The 16,036-nt window shown below is 35.4% G+C and overlaps 1 protein-coding gene across 11 annotated transcripts in view; it reads right to left on the reverse strand.

Annotated features, from left to right (window-relative positions):
- Nucleotides 1-3,782: 3,782 nt before the first annotated feature.
- Nucleotides 3,783-16,036, reverse strand: part of KANK1 (KN motif and ankyrin repeat domains 1) — a 142,079-nt gene continuing 129,825 nt past the window's right edge. For all 11 annotated transcript variants that reach the window (XM_026675582.2, XM_087957774.1, XM_087957775.1 and 8 more), the window contains 8 exons: nucleotides 15,725-15,827; nucleotides 14,339-14,554; nucleotides 12,280-12,367; nucleotides 9,648-9,867; nucleotides 8,750-8,892; nucleotides 7,538-7,738; nucleotides 5,470-5,568; nucleotides 3,783-4,903 (listed from right to left, as the gene is read on the reverse strand). In XM_026675582.2, coding sequence (XP_026531367.1) covers nucleotides 4,838-4,903; nucleotides 5,470-5,568; nucleotides 7,538-7,738; nucleotides 8,750-8,892; nucleotides 9,648-9,867; nucleotides 12,280-12,367; nucleotides 14,339-14,554; nucleotides 15,725-15,827 — 1,136 coding nt within the window. In that variant the 3' untranslated portion in view covers nucleotides 3,783-4,837. The remainder of the gene's footprint in view (nucleotides 4,904-5,469; nucleotides 5,569-7,537; nucleotides 7,739-8,749; nucleotides 8,893-9,647; nucleotides 9,868-12,279; nucleotides 12,368-14,338; nucleotides 14,555-15,724; nucleotides 15,828-16,036) is intronic.

Consider the following 16,036-nt stretch of genomic DNA (forward strand, 5'->3'; position numbering starts at 1 on the left):
TTCTCGGAGAGACATGGGCACCATTATCTTTTGGCATAGCAATTAATGGGTAAATATACCTATCTAATAAAATAATGGTGACATGGAGGAAACATTCACAGGGATACACTTTCTTTTAACATCTCCTTCCTGATGTTCAACAGCAGGGGTCTCCCTTCTCCTTGGGAAAATGGCTACTGTTTGACAGTACTTTTCCCTTTGGAACAGATTAAGGCTAAAGGGTGTTGACCTTTTGCTAAGAGAAAGTCATTTACTATCCTGCCAGTAGTCCAGATTTAGCCATCCTTTGGGGAAATCTTTTAGCAATTATAGCTGCTTCAATGGTTTCCAAAAGGTCCTAACTGTATTTTAGGTGCTCTCATGTAGTTTTTCGTAAGCTGTATACTTTTTCAATTCTGTGATTTATAAATACTAGGATTATTTTAATTATAATTTTGTTACATATTCAAGAAGTGAAAGATGCCACAGAGCTATCCAATTATTTCCTAAATTTATCTTGATAAACCCTTTGTGAATTAAGACTGTGATGACTGTGCCGTTCTCTGGACTCTAATCCTTATCAGTGGGACCATCACGGCTGGTGTATGCCATAATCTTTCATTTTGATTTTCAAATCATGTTACTTTGTGATCGTCAAATTCTTTGTCTTCTCTTCTGCTGTCTTCTGGTGTTGCCACATTCACTTTCTTCATTTCATAATGCTAATAATTGTCCTTTCATGATTCCTCACCATGCAGTTATTAAATATTTGCCCAGGCTTAAAAGTTGATTACATCATCAGGAAAAAATGTCTACTTCTGCAGACTACCATACCATTTGATTTTTAATATAATACTTAAATTTCCAGACAAGACTAGCGGGAGGGTTAACTTCAATGAAGGTACATTAGGTTTCAAAATGGAGAGAGTAGTTCTATTTATGTGCCAAATCTCAAGTAATTTGTGCCAAATAAATGCTCAATATACCCATATTTTGATATTATTGTCTCTAGGTTATGTCCAAATTTTTCAGATGTGTTCTTCGGTTTCAGAAGAATTTATTGGCAACTCTTGCAAGTTTATTTACTCTTCGTTGCAGCACAATGCTGCTGTATGCTTGGTAAGGGCTCTGGATTACACCCTTGAGCAACTGGGTCTTGAAAATTGCTGCTGTGCTTAAATAAGCAAACAGACAACCTATGATTAGCCATTTCCTTCCTGAGGAAACTCCAGGGTGCTACTGGCCACAAATCCATTCTAAATAAAGCATATACTGCATTTTGCTCATATGCGGTTGGAAGAATCTTCACAGTTAAGTGGCAAACAGAAAAATGCTGCCATTTTAAATGCTGCTACATATCTCATCTTTGTACCATGTATAGGCACCTGCACCCTTGTCCCAGAATGACCGGAAAGGTGTCTCCATAATAAACAATTACTTAAAAGGGGATACAGAGGTGAAAAAGCACAACTAATCATCATATAATAAGTTACCATAATATGCATATAGTCAGATAGGAAACCAGGCATGTATTTTGCTCATGTGTGGTTGGAAGAATCTTAGGACTTCAATCTTCTTTAGATCCCTTACTAGAAATTATCAAGACAGACAGAAAACAAATTTATTTTGTGTTTTACTACATAGGTAACTTGCATTATTAATCCCCCCCATTGCTTTTAATGGAAAGAGAAACCAGCTAATTGTTTCTTCTTTAGCAACTACTGTACAATGGTTTAGCTTTTAAAAAAAAGTTTTTTTTTTTAATTTTATGAGGCTTGGTTTCCCGACAGCGTTGGATGAATTTGTTCATGGAAAACATTTGCATAACCCAGTGTTTCTCAACCAACTTTAAGATGTGTGGACTTCCAGAATTCCCCAGACAGCATTGGCAATACTGGGAGTTGAATTCCACACATTTAAAAGATGCTGAGGTTGAAACATTGGTATAAGCTATGTACAAATCTCAAAATAGTTTAGTTCTATCAATTAAAACATGACTTAAAACATTAATAAAATGACATTTTAAAACACATACAATGAAGACCTTCTAACTGAGGACAGAATTAGACCAAACTAATTGTATCTGTCCTTCCAAATACTATATGTGTCCTAATTGCTTTTGGAAGGACAGATGTGAAATAGAAATCTTTCAGTATATCTTGTTTATTTTTTGGTGTGTTGTTCTGATTCCAGAGTTTTCGATGTGTTTACACTGCAGTCATCAAACAAAACTTTTGTTTCATGGCAGTGAGAAACTAGCTGTAGGAAGCAATTGGGTTTTAAAATTGGGATTATTTTTCTTCCTATGAATTCTGAGGAGACGTCACGTTATAATGAAAAACAGTAGTTGTATTTGACTGGTATTGCATTTCCATCTTTGCATAAACATACAGGAAACAATGGCATCTCTGCCACAAAATCACTTTGATGTCATCTTAGGTAGAAAAAGTTATGGTGTTGAGGATTACTAAAATAAGGAAGGAATGGAATTATTTTATATTGTTTAATTTCCCATCTGAGTGATTACTGGTTACTGTAGTAAGCCTGCCCTTTAATTTGTTGGTAGTGATAGCGTGGGATGGGACAACTCGCTGTGGGATAATTCAACAAATATAAAAGTTAAATTAACTTCAACAGAATCATGGCCAATAATAATGAAATAATGAAAGGCAATCCAGAAATACAAGTGTTAACAATAATTTAGGCAAAAATGTGGTCTCCAATAATAAAAGTACCTGGATGAAATTATTAATGCAGCATTGAGTTGTACCATAGTGGAAAGTTGTCCTAGACCCGTGATGGTGAATGCTAAGTCAACTCGCAATAAAAGCTATTAGCTATGATTTAATTGTAAGGGGACGCGGTGGCTCAGTGGCTAAGACGCTGAGCTTTTTGATCAAAAAGGTCAGCAGTTCAAATCCCTAGTGCCATGTAACGGAGTGAGCTCCCGTTACTTGTCCCAGCTTCTGCCAACCTAGCAGTTCGAAAGCATGTAAAAAATGCAAGTAGAAAAATAGGGACCACTTTGGTAAGTGTTCTATAGTGCCTTCGGCGTTTAATCATGCCGGTCACATGACCACGGAGACTTCTTCAAACAGCACTGGTTCTTCAGCTTTGTAACGGAGATGAATATTGCCCCCTAGAGCTGGAAACGACTAGCACGTATGCGTGAGGGGAACCTTTACCTATGATTTAATTGTAGATGAAGGAAATAGGCTAATATGCATAACTGAAAGTTCGGTGGGAAAAAGTAGATTTTCAGCTGTGTCTTCCTGGGCACCTTGTCAAGAGACCATATAGACATGAGATTAGGGAAGGGATATCACTGTAGACTATAGTCTGTAAAATGTCTGGATATTTCTCTTCTGTTGTATTCAGTAATTGGAATACTATTCTGGAATAATTTTCGGGTGCTCCTCAGTAAATTGGCTATTGTTGATTTCAACTAATACTTTGCAATTGATTCAATACATCTATGTCACATATTTCTCCTGAACCAATGTTCTAGTGCTTCCCCTTTAGTTTTACTTTTGTCTGTTTTACATGGTTCTATGAAAATTAAATGTTAAAATGTCAATTCATTTGGATTTTGGAAAATATTAATGAAATACTTTTATTTTTATCTGTTAAAGTATAGGACTCTGATGCATTCAAATTCCTTTTAAACTGTAGTTCCTAGCTCTCAAATTTAATGTATATTATTGATACAGTGTAAACCAAACAGAAGTTTTAAAAAAGTTTTCCCGGTTTTCAAGTTCCATAAAATAAAATTAAAAAACCAACAATAAAAAACCCATATAAATGCATATAATAAGCTAAAGAATTTTTTATTTTGAAAATATGGCAAGAATCTAAGGCACTTCAAACGTTAAAATGCATATGATGCAGAGAACAAGGCAAGAAAATAAGCATTCTAGGCGCCCAGAACTACATTTGCATTCACTAGAGAATAGCATCTTCCAACATCTTAGAGATCATGGAGTTAATAAAAATATAATATTAATAATTATGTGTAAAGTATTATTTTGGTTATGTTGGAATTCAAAGTGTCAAAAATACTGACTGACTGTTATAGAAAAGCTACACAAAACGGTAGCAACAATTTATTTAGCCAATTCAGGCCATAGCGATCTATCTTCTATTGTTTAAGCCATGAAGCCACCAGCTGACATTCCAAAGGGCAAATGTAAGCAATGATCCCTTTTTAAATAAAAAAAGCATTAAAACAACAGAATCATTTTGGAATGACATGTATAATAAAAGAGTTCTTGCCAACATCCCAACAGTAGCAAATATAAATATAGAGAGAGAACATACCTTTACAAAGTAATACAGTAGAGTCATAACCAAATAGCTAGCTTAAATAACTGTATTTAGGTAACAGCAAGATATATTCGGCAGCAAAGATAGGCTATTTTCTGGGAGCTGAAAATAGGAGCAAAAAGGGCTTTAGGGTATAATGTGACTTATGGTGCAGCAGAAAACCTTTCCTTTATGACAGCTGTTCCCATACAGCAAGTCATCCATTCAGCAAACTGTAATCACATCAGATTCTTTCACCTTATTGGAAACCTAAAAAGTTTCTGCTGTGTGGATGAGTTTGTTCAATCCGAGTAATGAGGATGAATCTGAAGTATCAACTGACACCATTTACACCACGTGTAAACTCTGCCTTATCCACAAGAATGCTTCTTAACCTCTTTCTTACAGATTACAGAGTAATCTCTAGCTCTAAATATTCGCTTTCAGTTTGCTGGTGAGTACAGGCACATGACGATTACATTCAATATCTGTCACTGTAAAACAGCAATCACTAGCAGCTTAGGGGATGTGGCAGTTTTTAATACATCTCTGTGCCTTAGCAATCAAATGAGCTTCTGTGAGTAGGACCGGGGGAAGGCTTTCTTCCAAGCCTTGGAGTTCCCTGTAAAGAAAAGTGGGGAAAGGGGGTATTAGTTAAGGTTAGAACACAGAGTCACAGAATCGTTCAGTAGGTTGAATGACTGTGCTGAATCACTGCTACTCTGCTAAGTATACACTTGAAGCAAAAAGAGATATACAACACATGCTTTCAAGAGGGAGTTGGTTTTGCAAAGATACAATTCCAGAAATAGAAGGTGACGGGGGGATTGCAGTAGAAAGGGACAAGAACAGATTTCTGATCCTTTTTGTAATCTGGATTGAAGAGCACATGACCCCCACCCTAGAGATAAGATTTATAACTCATTACTGCTTCTCTTAGTTTCCTACCAATCAACTGTATCTCCTCTGACCTGTTCCAACTAATAGAACAGATACATTGAAATAGCTCAAGCATAAATAACCATGACAGCAAAAAGACACCTATCAAGAACATCACCTATAGCAGCTTCTAGCCTGCGGGTGGAAGACTGGACCTCCTAAGAGTCAGAAATCCTCTTAACACACAGCCATATATACTAGTGGTTGTATCAACTGTAGAGTACGTGGAATACGACTTATGCCACTCACCGGGGACTGAGTTTTGGAAAAGTTTACGTGAGCGTAGAGGAGAACAGCAATATCTTTGTGCCCTGCATCAAGGGCTATTGAAAGTGCTGTGCTGCCATCCTTAAGAAAAAGAAAATAAATAAGATTAAAAACAGGTCTGTCTTTTTAGATCATTGCTTCCTCATAGTTCAAGAATGTCCCCTCAGGAAATTTCAAGGTACCTGGGATGATTTCACTGCAGCCATACCAGAAGCAGTTAGACGGTTAGCTTCTTTAGATACTGAATTATAAATCTATCCCACTGAAAGTCTATGGTTCTTTCTTATGGTGAGTTTATTGTGGTTTTATTTTAATTTAATATATTATCTCCCATACTGTATTGCATTGCATGTGCATGTACGCATATGCTTTTTTAAAACTACGTTTGTACATCAGTGATTGCACTTAATAAATAAATCACTTCCCCAACCTGGCACTAAATCTACACCTCCCAGAGTTCCCTGTTGTTATGACTAAGAGTTACAATGCTAGCATATTTCGAAGAAAATGTGTATGTTATTTTTTTTTGAAATCCATACCAACCTTGATATATTAAAAGCAATTCTGATTAATTTCCTATAATATAAATCAGCCACAATAATAGTCCTTAAAAAAAAACCCACTTAATTTTAACTAAGAGGTAAATGCTGTGATTTGTTTTATGAAGCAACTCAGCAGTCACCATGGGTTTCAAATTTCTCCCAACCAGATTGCTGGATTATTACTATAAAAGCCTTTCAAATAATTATGTTTCCCAGAGAAAAGAACACTAATTTAGGACAGTAAGAGCAAGGAAAAAATAGAAAACAAAATCTTAAATTAAAAAAATAGAAACACTGATTGTGATAACTCCCATTAAACGAAACCTATGTTTAACTTCCAGTGTACCTTTTCTTTTATGTATATTGAGACAAATTCCTTGTGTGTCCAATCACACTTGGCCAATAAAGAATTCTATTCTATTCTATTCTATTCTATTCTATTCTATTCTATTCTATTCTATTCTATTCTATTCTAAAGAGCTGTTTTTTATTAGCATATATGACTATTGTACTTTGAAAAGAAAAGCTATGGTACATTGGAATTGAATATAATTAAAGCCTCCATATAATTAAAACATTGTTTTAATAAAACATTTATTTTTATTTCAACTTTAACCTCCCTCTCTATCATCTACCAATCTATCAAACAACTGTGACCTAACACATGATCTGAGCTTCATCTAAATTTAGTAGAATATCTTTATCTATTAAAAATGGATATGCTGATTAAAAAGCAGCAAAAGACGTATTGTGGTATGTGTCACTGAACACACTGAGCCAATATTCAAACTTAGGAAAAATATGTGAAGCCATGGATATTTTTAAGGGACTAGGTTGAATTAGATTAATAATATGATAGGTATGACAGTGCTAGAGGGCACATTTCCTATGGAAAAAAATGATCAGAGTTTGTTCTTCATAACATGGGTTTCTGATGAATTATGCCTTGGTCAAAAGAAATCTCTGCAGAATTTTTTAAAAAGTTAATGCTGGAAAGAACTATAGTATCATTGTTAAAAATGCTAGTTTCCATTAATCCACATTCAGATAAATAGCATATTCCAGAGAAAACAGATTCAAAGCATCTCTATTTGCTCCAGATTGAAATGCCAGGTGCCTTTGCATGTAACTGGCAACCAAGCAGAATTCAAGTATTTAATGACCGCTGGATTTCAAGCACATCTGATGCATATTTTCAGTCTACTTACTTCTACCCCAAAACAGTTTCAGCCATGATGACGTGAAATGTGATGAAATAATGGCAGTCAGTGTGTGGAGGCAGCTGAAAGCCAGTGTGGTGTGGTGGTTAAGATGCAGGACTAGCAATTGGAAGATCTTGAGCTCTATCTAATTATCCCTTAATATGAAAACTGGCAGTTGTTCTTGCAACCCAATTCACCACACAAACTTTATTACTGTGGGAAAAGTAGGAGATAAGGAGCATTTTGTACCCAGCCTTGAATTGTACGAAATAAGGGTGGAATGCAAATAATAAAGAAACAACTCACATTGTCTTCCAGGGTACCATTACATCCAGGCTGAGCTAACAAAAGTTTGACTATCTCCACATGCCCATGTTCACTTGCGCACATCAAAGCAGTGGAGCCCTCATCATCTTGGATGTTGACATCTGCACCACAAGCCAACAGAGCTTTCACCATGTCTATTCGCCCATGGCTCACAGCAAGCATCAGAGCAGTCTGACCAGCCTGCACAGTGGGGGAAAAAACCAAAACCAGAGGAGAGCCCCTCTCATTTTGCGAAGAGAATTTCACAGATAATTCTACTGAACAGAGAACATCAGCACCTACATTTTTGCACACCCAATTAAAGATCATCATATTATTAAATGTGGATCTGTCATGCATACTTAATAGAGATATGTAATATCAGGGTTTCATACAAACTCTACTCAGTTCTGGATAGGCAGCCATTTCTTGGTCTACTCTAAGGCTTCCTATAAGGCAATTCATTCCTCAGCATTTTAAAGAGTTTATATTAATAATGTTCATGGATGACCATTCCTTTGGTTTCTTTCTAAATGTACTTTTAAAGAAAAACTCAAAAGTGAAGTTTTCTAGGTAATATTAACCAAATTAATCATAGATACCGATCAGGATCTTGTACTTTAGATTTCAAATTGTACTGTTTTGTGCAACGTTAGGCCTCCAGTGAAAAAAGGTTTTCTGAACAGGATATATTGTGAGGTTCTTATCTAAAAGACATTACTTGATCTTCCCCTTGAGAAATGTTTTGGACATCTCCCAATAGTATCAATACAAACGCATGAAGCACATCTTATTAAGCCATGGATTTGCATAGCTACAGTTTCACTAATTTTAGTCATTATGTATCTTCTCTGAAAACAGTAAAGGAAAATTGCAAGTAAAGCCAAAGGATTTCCCCCTGCCCCAAAACTACACTTGAAATGTATGATTTCTTTCAATGTCAGGCAACAAAATGCATAGGTTGGGAAATTACTCTAAATCTTTTTTTTTTTAAAGATATGATGGAATTATTGTATTTACAAGCAAGATGTTTCTGTTTCTCTTGTAGCCTTCTTAAAAGCAGGTATTACCCCAGCTCTCACAATTCCCCACCCCCAAATGCCCCCTTCCCCCTGCATGACCAGTGGTGGCCAGTTAGGAAAGGCTCTTTTTATTTTTCCAGGGAGCATCTTCCAGCCTCTGAATGACTGAGGCTGATAGCAGCAGACCAACCTGGCTAGCTTTTGCATTCACGTCTCCGCAGGCAAAGAGGTCTTCCACTATTTTCATGTCTTTTTCTGCCTCTACAGCTGCAAGGGCAGCCAGCATAATCGGTGTATAGCCGGCCTTGTTCTGGTGATTTACATTACAGACATCTGCAAAAAAAGATCAATTGAGAGAATCTCTTGAGAAAGTTGAAAGCTCAGAAGACACAATTGTGCAAAGGAACTGAATCAACTATTATCAGAGCAGTCTTTTCCAATTGCTTACATAATGAAGATGATTCAGAAGAATTTGCAAAGGAGAAAAGAGAGACAGGCCAAGTAGGGAGAACAATTCTCTCTTTATAGTTTGCATGATAGGAGGGCTGGGAAGAGGGCACAAAGCCCCAGTTTATGCAATGGCTACAGACAGTAAACTTAAAGACAATTATTCTAAAATTCTATGAGCTGCCACAAGTAACAGTTTCTGGCCCGAATTTCAGGTACACAGAGAAGTCTTAGTAGGGAAGATCTCATAAACAAATCAACAGTATGTAACTTTATATTTAAAAAAAAAACACTGCACTTTATTCTACACCCTTACATATATATTTTAGCAATGCTTTTCACATTTCTTCCAGAAATGACATATTTGTATGTATTTAACGCAATGGCTTGGAAGTGTCAAAGAATGGTATTTGTTTGAAGGGCCTTATCATCACTTTAAAAAGTACTGTATTCTTAGCAATTAAAGAAAGGATTTCCGAAGGAACAACAGCTCAAATGCAAAATCAGTTTAATTCATTTGAATATATGAAAAATTATTATTAAAGCTTCTTATATTTAGAGGCCAACTGAACATTATATTCTGCTGGTTCTAGATACAACATATACAAGGAACCACCCAAAATTCAGACTAGCCAACTTACTTGCATCTAAAAGCAGTTTCACAATTTCAAAGTTAGAATGGGAGACGCTGTAATGAAGAGCCGTGTTGCCATTTCCATCGGCCATGTTGATGATTTGCCTGAGGACGGCAGGAGAAGCCTCTTCAAAAGTTGTTATGTAGTCCCCAACCATGGCAGCAATAGCTGATTTTTGGCTCGATATACGAAACCACTCATGCTGGATGGTGTTTAAACAAAATCTCTGCCAAAATCAAACATAAAAAGCTTCAAAACAAAGCTCTGTTTATAAGTTGTTTCACCCTCACAGGGAAAATAAAGTACATGAAAACCAGCATTTCCCTCCGCCCCCCATTAAAAACAAACTATTCTAAGCCCCGGTGCCCAACTTTCTCCCCAGGGACAAGACACAGCCATGGCGAGTGGTGCCGCCCAATGCTTTGTTTGTGTTCCACTGGTATTTTTTGTTTGTTGACTGCAATTATAGTTTTGTAAGAATATCCCAATTTCAAATATAGAAAATGGGCAAAAAAAAAAAATGGGGATTCCTATTCTAAACTTCCATAGATTTTTGTATACTGTATTCAATTGTTTTACTTGTTATAATTTCTGGTATTTGTTTGAAAATATCTCACTAGAAATCTATATAAACTTAACAGTCAGTATTGACTGATTGCTTGATTATGTGCCCAGTTGGTGACAACATAGTTCAGATTTGCTTCCAGAGGATCTACCCTTAAAACACTAAATATAATGAACATAAAATATAAAGACATTTTCTTAAAAAGATATGTTTGCAACATATAAACCTTAAATTAATGTACTGGTATCATCATGTATTCTAATATATTTTCTGTTGTATTTTCTCTCATTCTTATCAAGTTGCTCAATTTAATCCTTCCTGACGTCTTCCAAAAATTATATTTTTTCCAATTATATGACATCCTAATAAAAGCTACCATTATAAACTCATAAAATAGTTCTGTACAATTAAAAACTACATACATGGATCTGATTGGGGTAAAACATAAATATGAATTGTAGTTCCTATTAGCTTTGCCTTTTACTCTGTTATATATTGTCTTATCTCATGTTTTGTGTTTTTATATGGACTCTTGGCTAATCAATAAAGCATCATATTCTATTATGTGCATAATCACTACATTTTTTTTAACTGGCTAGATCAGGCATTTCAAATTTGGTTCCTTCCAACTATATTGGAATTTCAGTTTTATAATTCCCACACAACATGGCAAAGTTTGTTTTTGCAGTAATCGTATTGGTTGTAATATACAAGAAAAAACCAAATGGAAAAAGTGGGATAAGATATTCTCTTTTCTAACAGCTTATCCATTAAATTATCTCTTCTAGCCTTATTCCCATGCTATGGCAGGGTCTGTATGAAATGAAATTGAAATTATCTCATTAAATGTTAATGTTAAATTAAAATTCTCCATGGACTTTGGCTGTCAGAAAGTTGCAAAAGATACATGGCCAAGGGACACTGCAGCCATCATAAATATGAGTCAGTTGCCAAGTATCCTAATTTTGATCACATGACCACAGGGCTGCTGTAACAGTCATGTGATAATTTGTCATAATCCTTTTTTTCAGTGCTGCTGTAACTTTGAATGGTCACTAAACATGTGGCTGTAATGAGAGGACTACCCTAATTTGTTTTGGAAATTGGTATCTAGATATATATCATGGTTTGACTACTGCCAGTAATATTAAATTGAACCAAATTTGTTTTATAACTTGTGAGAAAGTATTTGATTCTATTTCCTTTGTATTCAAATTCAAAACTATTAAACATATTTGTTTTGCCCTGGCAAATGGCCTTGAAACATCATTGGACTTAATTCTATTTCTATATATAGAACAGTTTCTCGTTTAAAGGTATATAATCAGTTGTAGGAAAATGCCTAATTTTGAATTCTTTGAAGACACAGAATTCAACAAATAGCTCTATTTCTTTGCATACCACAAACACACTTTCAAAAATGAAGAGATGTAAAGACTATATATTTCTATTTTTGGTAACACAGGAAACACATTCCACATCAAAACAACAGATACACTTTCACAGTCAAGTGGAACATTAACTTCCTACCCTAAGTATTTTTTACACTTGTTAGCAGCATCCAGATCAAGAGCATGACTAAGTGGATTATACTGTTGCTTTTAAATGCAATGAGATTTTAGCCAAGTCTGTGCAATGCATTTTAGTATATATTTTGGCTGTACCACCTACCAGCATAGCAAATTTGAGGAAGGCAAGTGAATTGGAGGCTAAAATTAGCACCACAGAAACAAGCCCACGCTATGCTAATTGAAGGGATTAAATACCTTTATTTCAGCCTGTCTGCTTATCTTGGCACTGAAATATGCTGTACATTAGTCCATTATGGTTCAGGATTGATGAAGCCGTTGGTTTTCTTGCACAAACAAGCTTAAATAAAACAGAACATATTTGCCACCTCCAGGAACATGTGCCTTCTCCCCTACTCATGAATTATATGAGCCATTCAGGAATATAAAAACTTGTAACATGAAGCTTGAGGATTTTTATGCTGCTTTTTCACTGACATCGTTGATAAGTAGCAGCAACTTCTTCCTTTTGATTAATGGGAGTACAGAAAATACTCAGACTTACTATTTCTTTGCTGCTCATGGCTTTTGGATCATCAATGCTGTTTTTCAAAAAATGACATGCTGACAGCATCTTTTCACTCAGTTCATATCTGGGAAAAAAGAGGTATGTTTAGATTTTATTTTATTTTTTAAAATTTAGAGCAGCAGTCCCCAACCTTTTTGGCATGAGGGACCGGTTTCATGGAAGACAATGTTTCCACAGACCTGGGGTCGGGGGAGAATGGTCTTCCATGCTACTTAGATGGGGCACATGCACAGATGAAGCTTCACTTGCTTGTGCAGCCCGGTTACTAACAGGCCACGGACCAGTAGCAGTTCGCGGCCTGGGGGCGGGGACCCCTGATTTAGAGGAAATATACCCTAGCAAAAACTCTTTACCAGTTCCTAAAATGTGCAACCTACTTTGGCTGCAGAAGTGTATGGGAGCTTCTCTTGAAAGAAACAGTGAATTTTTATGGATTTTATTTCAAGAACACAACATGGATCTTATTGAGGAACAGATGAGGAGACAGTCCATCCTCTAGCCTAGGTATTAACTAGTGCATCTACCCCAAACTTTCAAACAATATAAAACAATGTCACACATTTTTTTTTATTTTTAACCATCATTATATTGCCCATTGTTATTTTTTTAAGCAATACAAAATTCTGCAGAAGATTTGTGAAGATACATGGATTCAGGCCTATTATGATATAAGGAAAAATGTACTTTCTTAACATATATATTACAAAAGTTATTTATCACAATGTAAACTTCTGGCAAGGCTTACCTCAGGACATTCAAGCTGTAATTATGTAAGTTTAGCATGAGCTAACTGGCAGGAGATGTTCACCTTTCGAAGATCATATTTTCAACAACACTGGATGAATTAGATACTTTTTCCACCCCTAAAGGAACACCTTTATAGCCACTCTAGCATTACTTGGTGGCTTCCTAGGAATTTTTGCTTTGTCTCATGATATTTACATTTCAGGATTCCCATCCTTCCATTTCATCCTACCCTCTATCATGACGCTACTGAGCAAAATCTTTCACGTATTTAAAGAGAACGGGCACCAATTTATATTAAATTATTTCTCCTTTTAATCAAATCCACAAGTGGGAATGTAAGTTCTGAACCACCGCCAGGCTGCATTAATGGACTGGTTAAGGATCAATAAACTAAAATACAGTCTGAACAGTTTAGCTTTTTGGTGGGATGTCTGGGCAAGCCCAAATTATGCTGATTACATAAGTTAGTAAATGCATGTACTAAACCTCAACGTTGGCCTGATAAATATTGACTCTACAACAAAACAAATTATTTCTCTGTTTAAGAAAAGTAGTCAAGAATATCAATCTCAATTTTTTTTGAGTTTTCACTGCTCTCAAATACACCATATTCCTGATAATGCAGTGGTTTCTATGTGCATTATGTGAAGTTAAAAGATTACTGATAGTTCTCAACTTTGTATTTTTTTTTGTATTTATAATATAAATTTTGTATTTATAAACACATTTCAGTAGCTGTTTTTCTATTAAAATATGAAGCAATTTGGAAACTTAAACTTTTGTTTTGTGAATGCAGGCCTTAACTTGCTTAGCTAAAAAAAATAGTTAAAACACAGGCCTATTGAGAACTACAAGTAGTCCTCAAATTACAACAGTTCATTTACTGACCATTCAAAGTTACCCTGGCACTGAAAAAATTACTATGACCACTTTTCACACTTATGACCATCAAAATTCAGATGCTTGGCAACTGGTTCATACTTAAGACTGTTGCTGTGTCCCAAGGTCATGGGATCACCTTTTGCAACCTTTACACAAGCAAAGTCAATGGGGAAGCCAGATTCACTTAACAATGGTGTTACTAACTTATAAAATGCAATGATTCACTTAACAACCATGGAAGGAAAACTGTACAATGGGCTAAAACTCACTTAACAAACATCACACTTAAACAACATAAATTTTAGGCTCAATTGTGGTCATAAGTCAAGACAAATTTGTGTTATGACAAATTTTAAATCATCAAAACATGTACTAATTTCTGCATTATGCAGAAAATATTTCATACCTCTCATGGATTTCTACATTCTCAGGTTCAGTCTCTTGAACATGCATTATTTCTTCTTCTTGAACAGATTTAACATCTTTCCCAATTAATCGATGTTCCCTTTCAAGTACGCTGGAATTTTCAATCTGAATGTACTCATTCCCGGCACATTCATCATCAGACTCTGATGAGGAACTCTCTTCCGAACTCGAATCATCACTTGATGTGGTTTCATACCTAGCAAATAAAATGGCTTTTTTATTAATGTATCATTACATACATATTCAGAGTTAAAGCAACTCGTTTGCCACATCCCAGCTTTCTCCAGCTTAGTGCCTTACATATTATACTAGCCTTGGGAAGTGTCAGCACTTTGAGCTTGTCCGGATCAAGAAAGAGACTCCAAAAAAGACTAGAAGTAGGTTTTACTGATACACTGAGAGGCTATATTAATAGAATCTTGCAAGTGTGACCATCTTTTCTTCCTGTTTTTTTTCTACTTCAGTGAGTTTGGGAGGAGTTAGAAGTTTCTTCCTAAAACCATCTCCTTCCCCAGGACTTGAGGAATGCCTCTGCCCCTTTTTGTTTTTAAAACAGTTTCTAAATATTTCTCTTCCACGGGTCTTTACAGGAAGGCTACACTAGGTTTCCAACTCTAGTTTGCTCATAGTTTTAACTGGAGAATTACCTGGAAATCTGTGGCATTTTTTCCACAGTGTTTTAAAAGTTATATTAATGGCAAAGCTCCTTACTCAACAGGCAAAGGATCAAAATGATGTTAATAAGCTGACTGATAGAACACAAGAGTTATGGAAGTACAATCATTCATCAAATGAGTAATGAGAAACCTGATTTGTGTTAAGTATTAAATAATCAGGCAAAGTTTTTTTTCCCAGGATGTGTAAAAAATTCTCAAACAAATTATAATCTCTTATTTCTCAGTTGCTTCTGGAACTGAGAAGAAAATATTTGTTTGAGAAAATCAATTCTATTTTTAAAACTACAGCTTGTCTAGTGGGAGATGTTGAAATGGTAGATAAAGAGAAGTATAATCTCATTTTAAGAAATTCTCAAAAATCTCAATTGAAAAAAACCTATGATTAAAATATTTCACTCCCAAAATATTGTTGCTGAAGATCAGGAAAACTAAAACTACCACTATGCAACTACTATGTTCATATAAAGATATCAAGGATCATCTCAACATGTCTTGTGGAGAGAAAATAGACTGAAAATATACTGTTCTCCCCACAAGACATATTGAGAATTTCAATGAAATATATGCCTTGGAGCAAATAATTTATGATATTATAGTTTTATGATCAAATATCAATTTATGACTATAATTTTACTTCTATAGACTTGGAAAAGAGAACGAAATCTAATTTCAGAACTGTAAGGTCTTACCCGCCATTAATACCCACAAACTGCAAATTCTTCTTTGTATTCTCATCTTTTTTCCCATCTTTTTTCTTCATGATGGACTTCAACATACCATCATTTGCACATACTACCGAAAAGAGTACAGAAATTATGTTAACAAAGATTTGTATCAACACTGTCAATATGCTGAAGTTAAGCTATTCTGGCCAATGACAAATTTAAAATGCGCAAAAAACTTATGGACAGAGAGTTCAGACCTCCCATAGACCACAACTGGGCCATAAGGTCAAGCCTTTCCCAGTTGTATCTCCACCTTTGAGCATTGTTATATATACA

Source organism: Notechis scutatus, chromosome 2 (assembly GCF_049901735.1).
Source record: "Notechis scutatus isolate UNSWTSFEM ecotype Mainland chromosome 2, rNotScu1.2, whole genome shotgun sequence".
Classification (NCBI taxonomy): Eukaryota; Metazoa; Chordata; class Lepidosauria; order Squamata; family Elapidae; genus Notechis; species Notechis scutatus.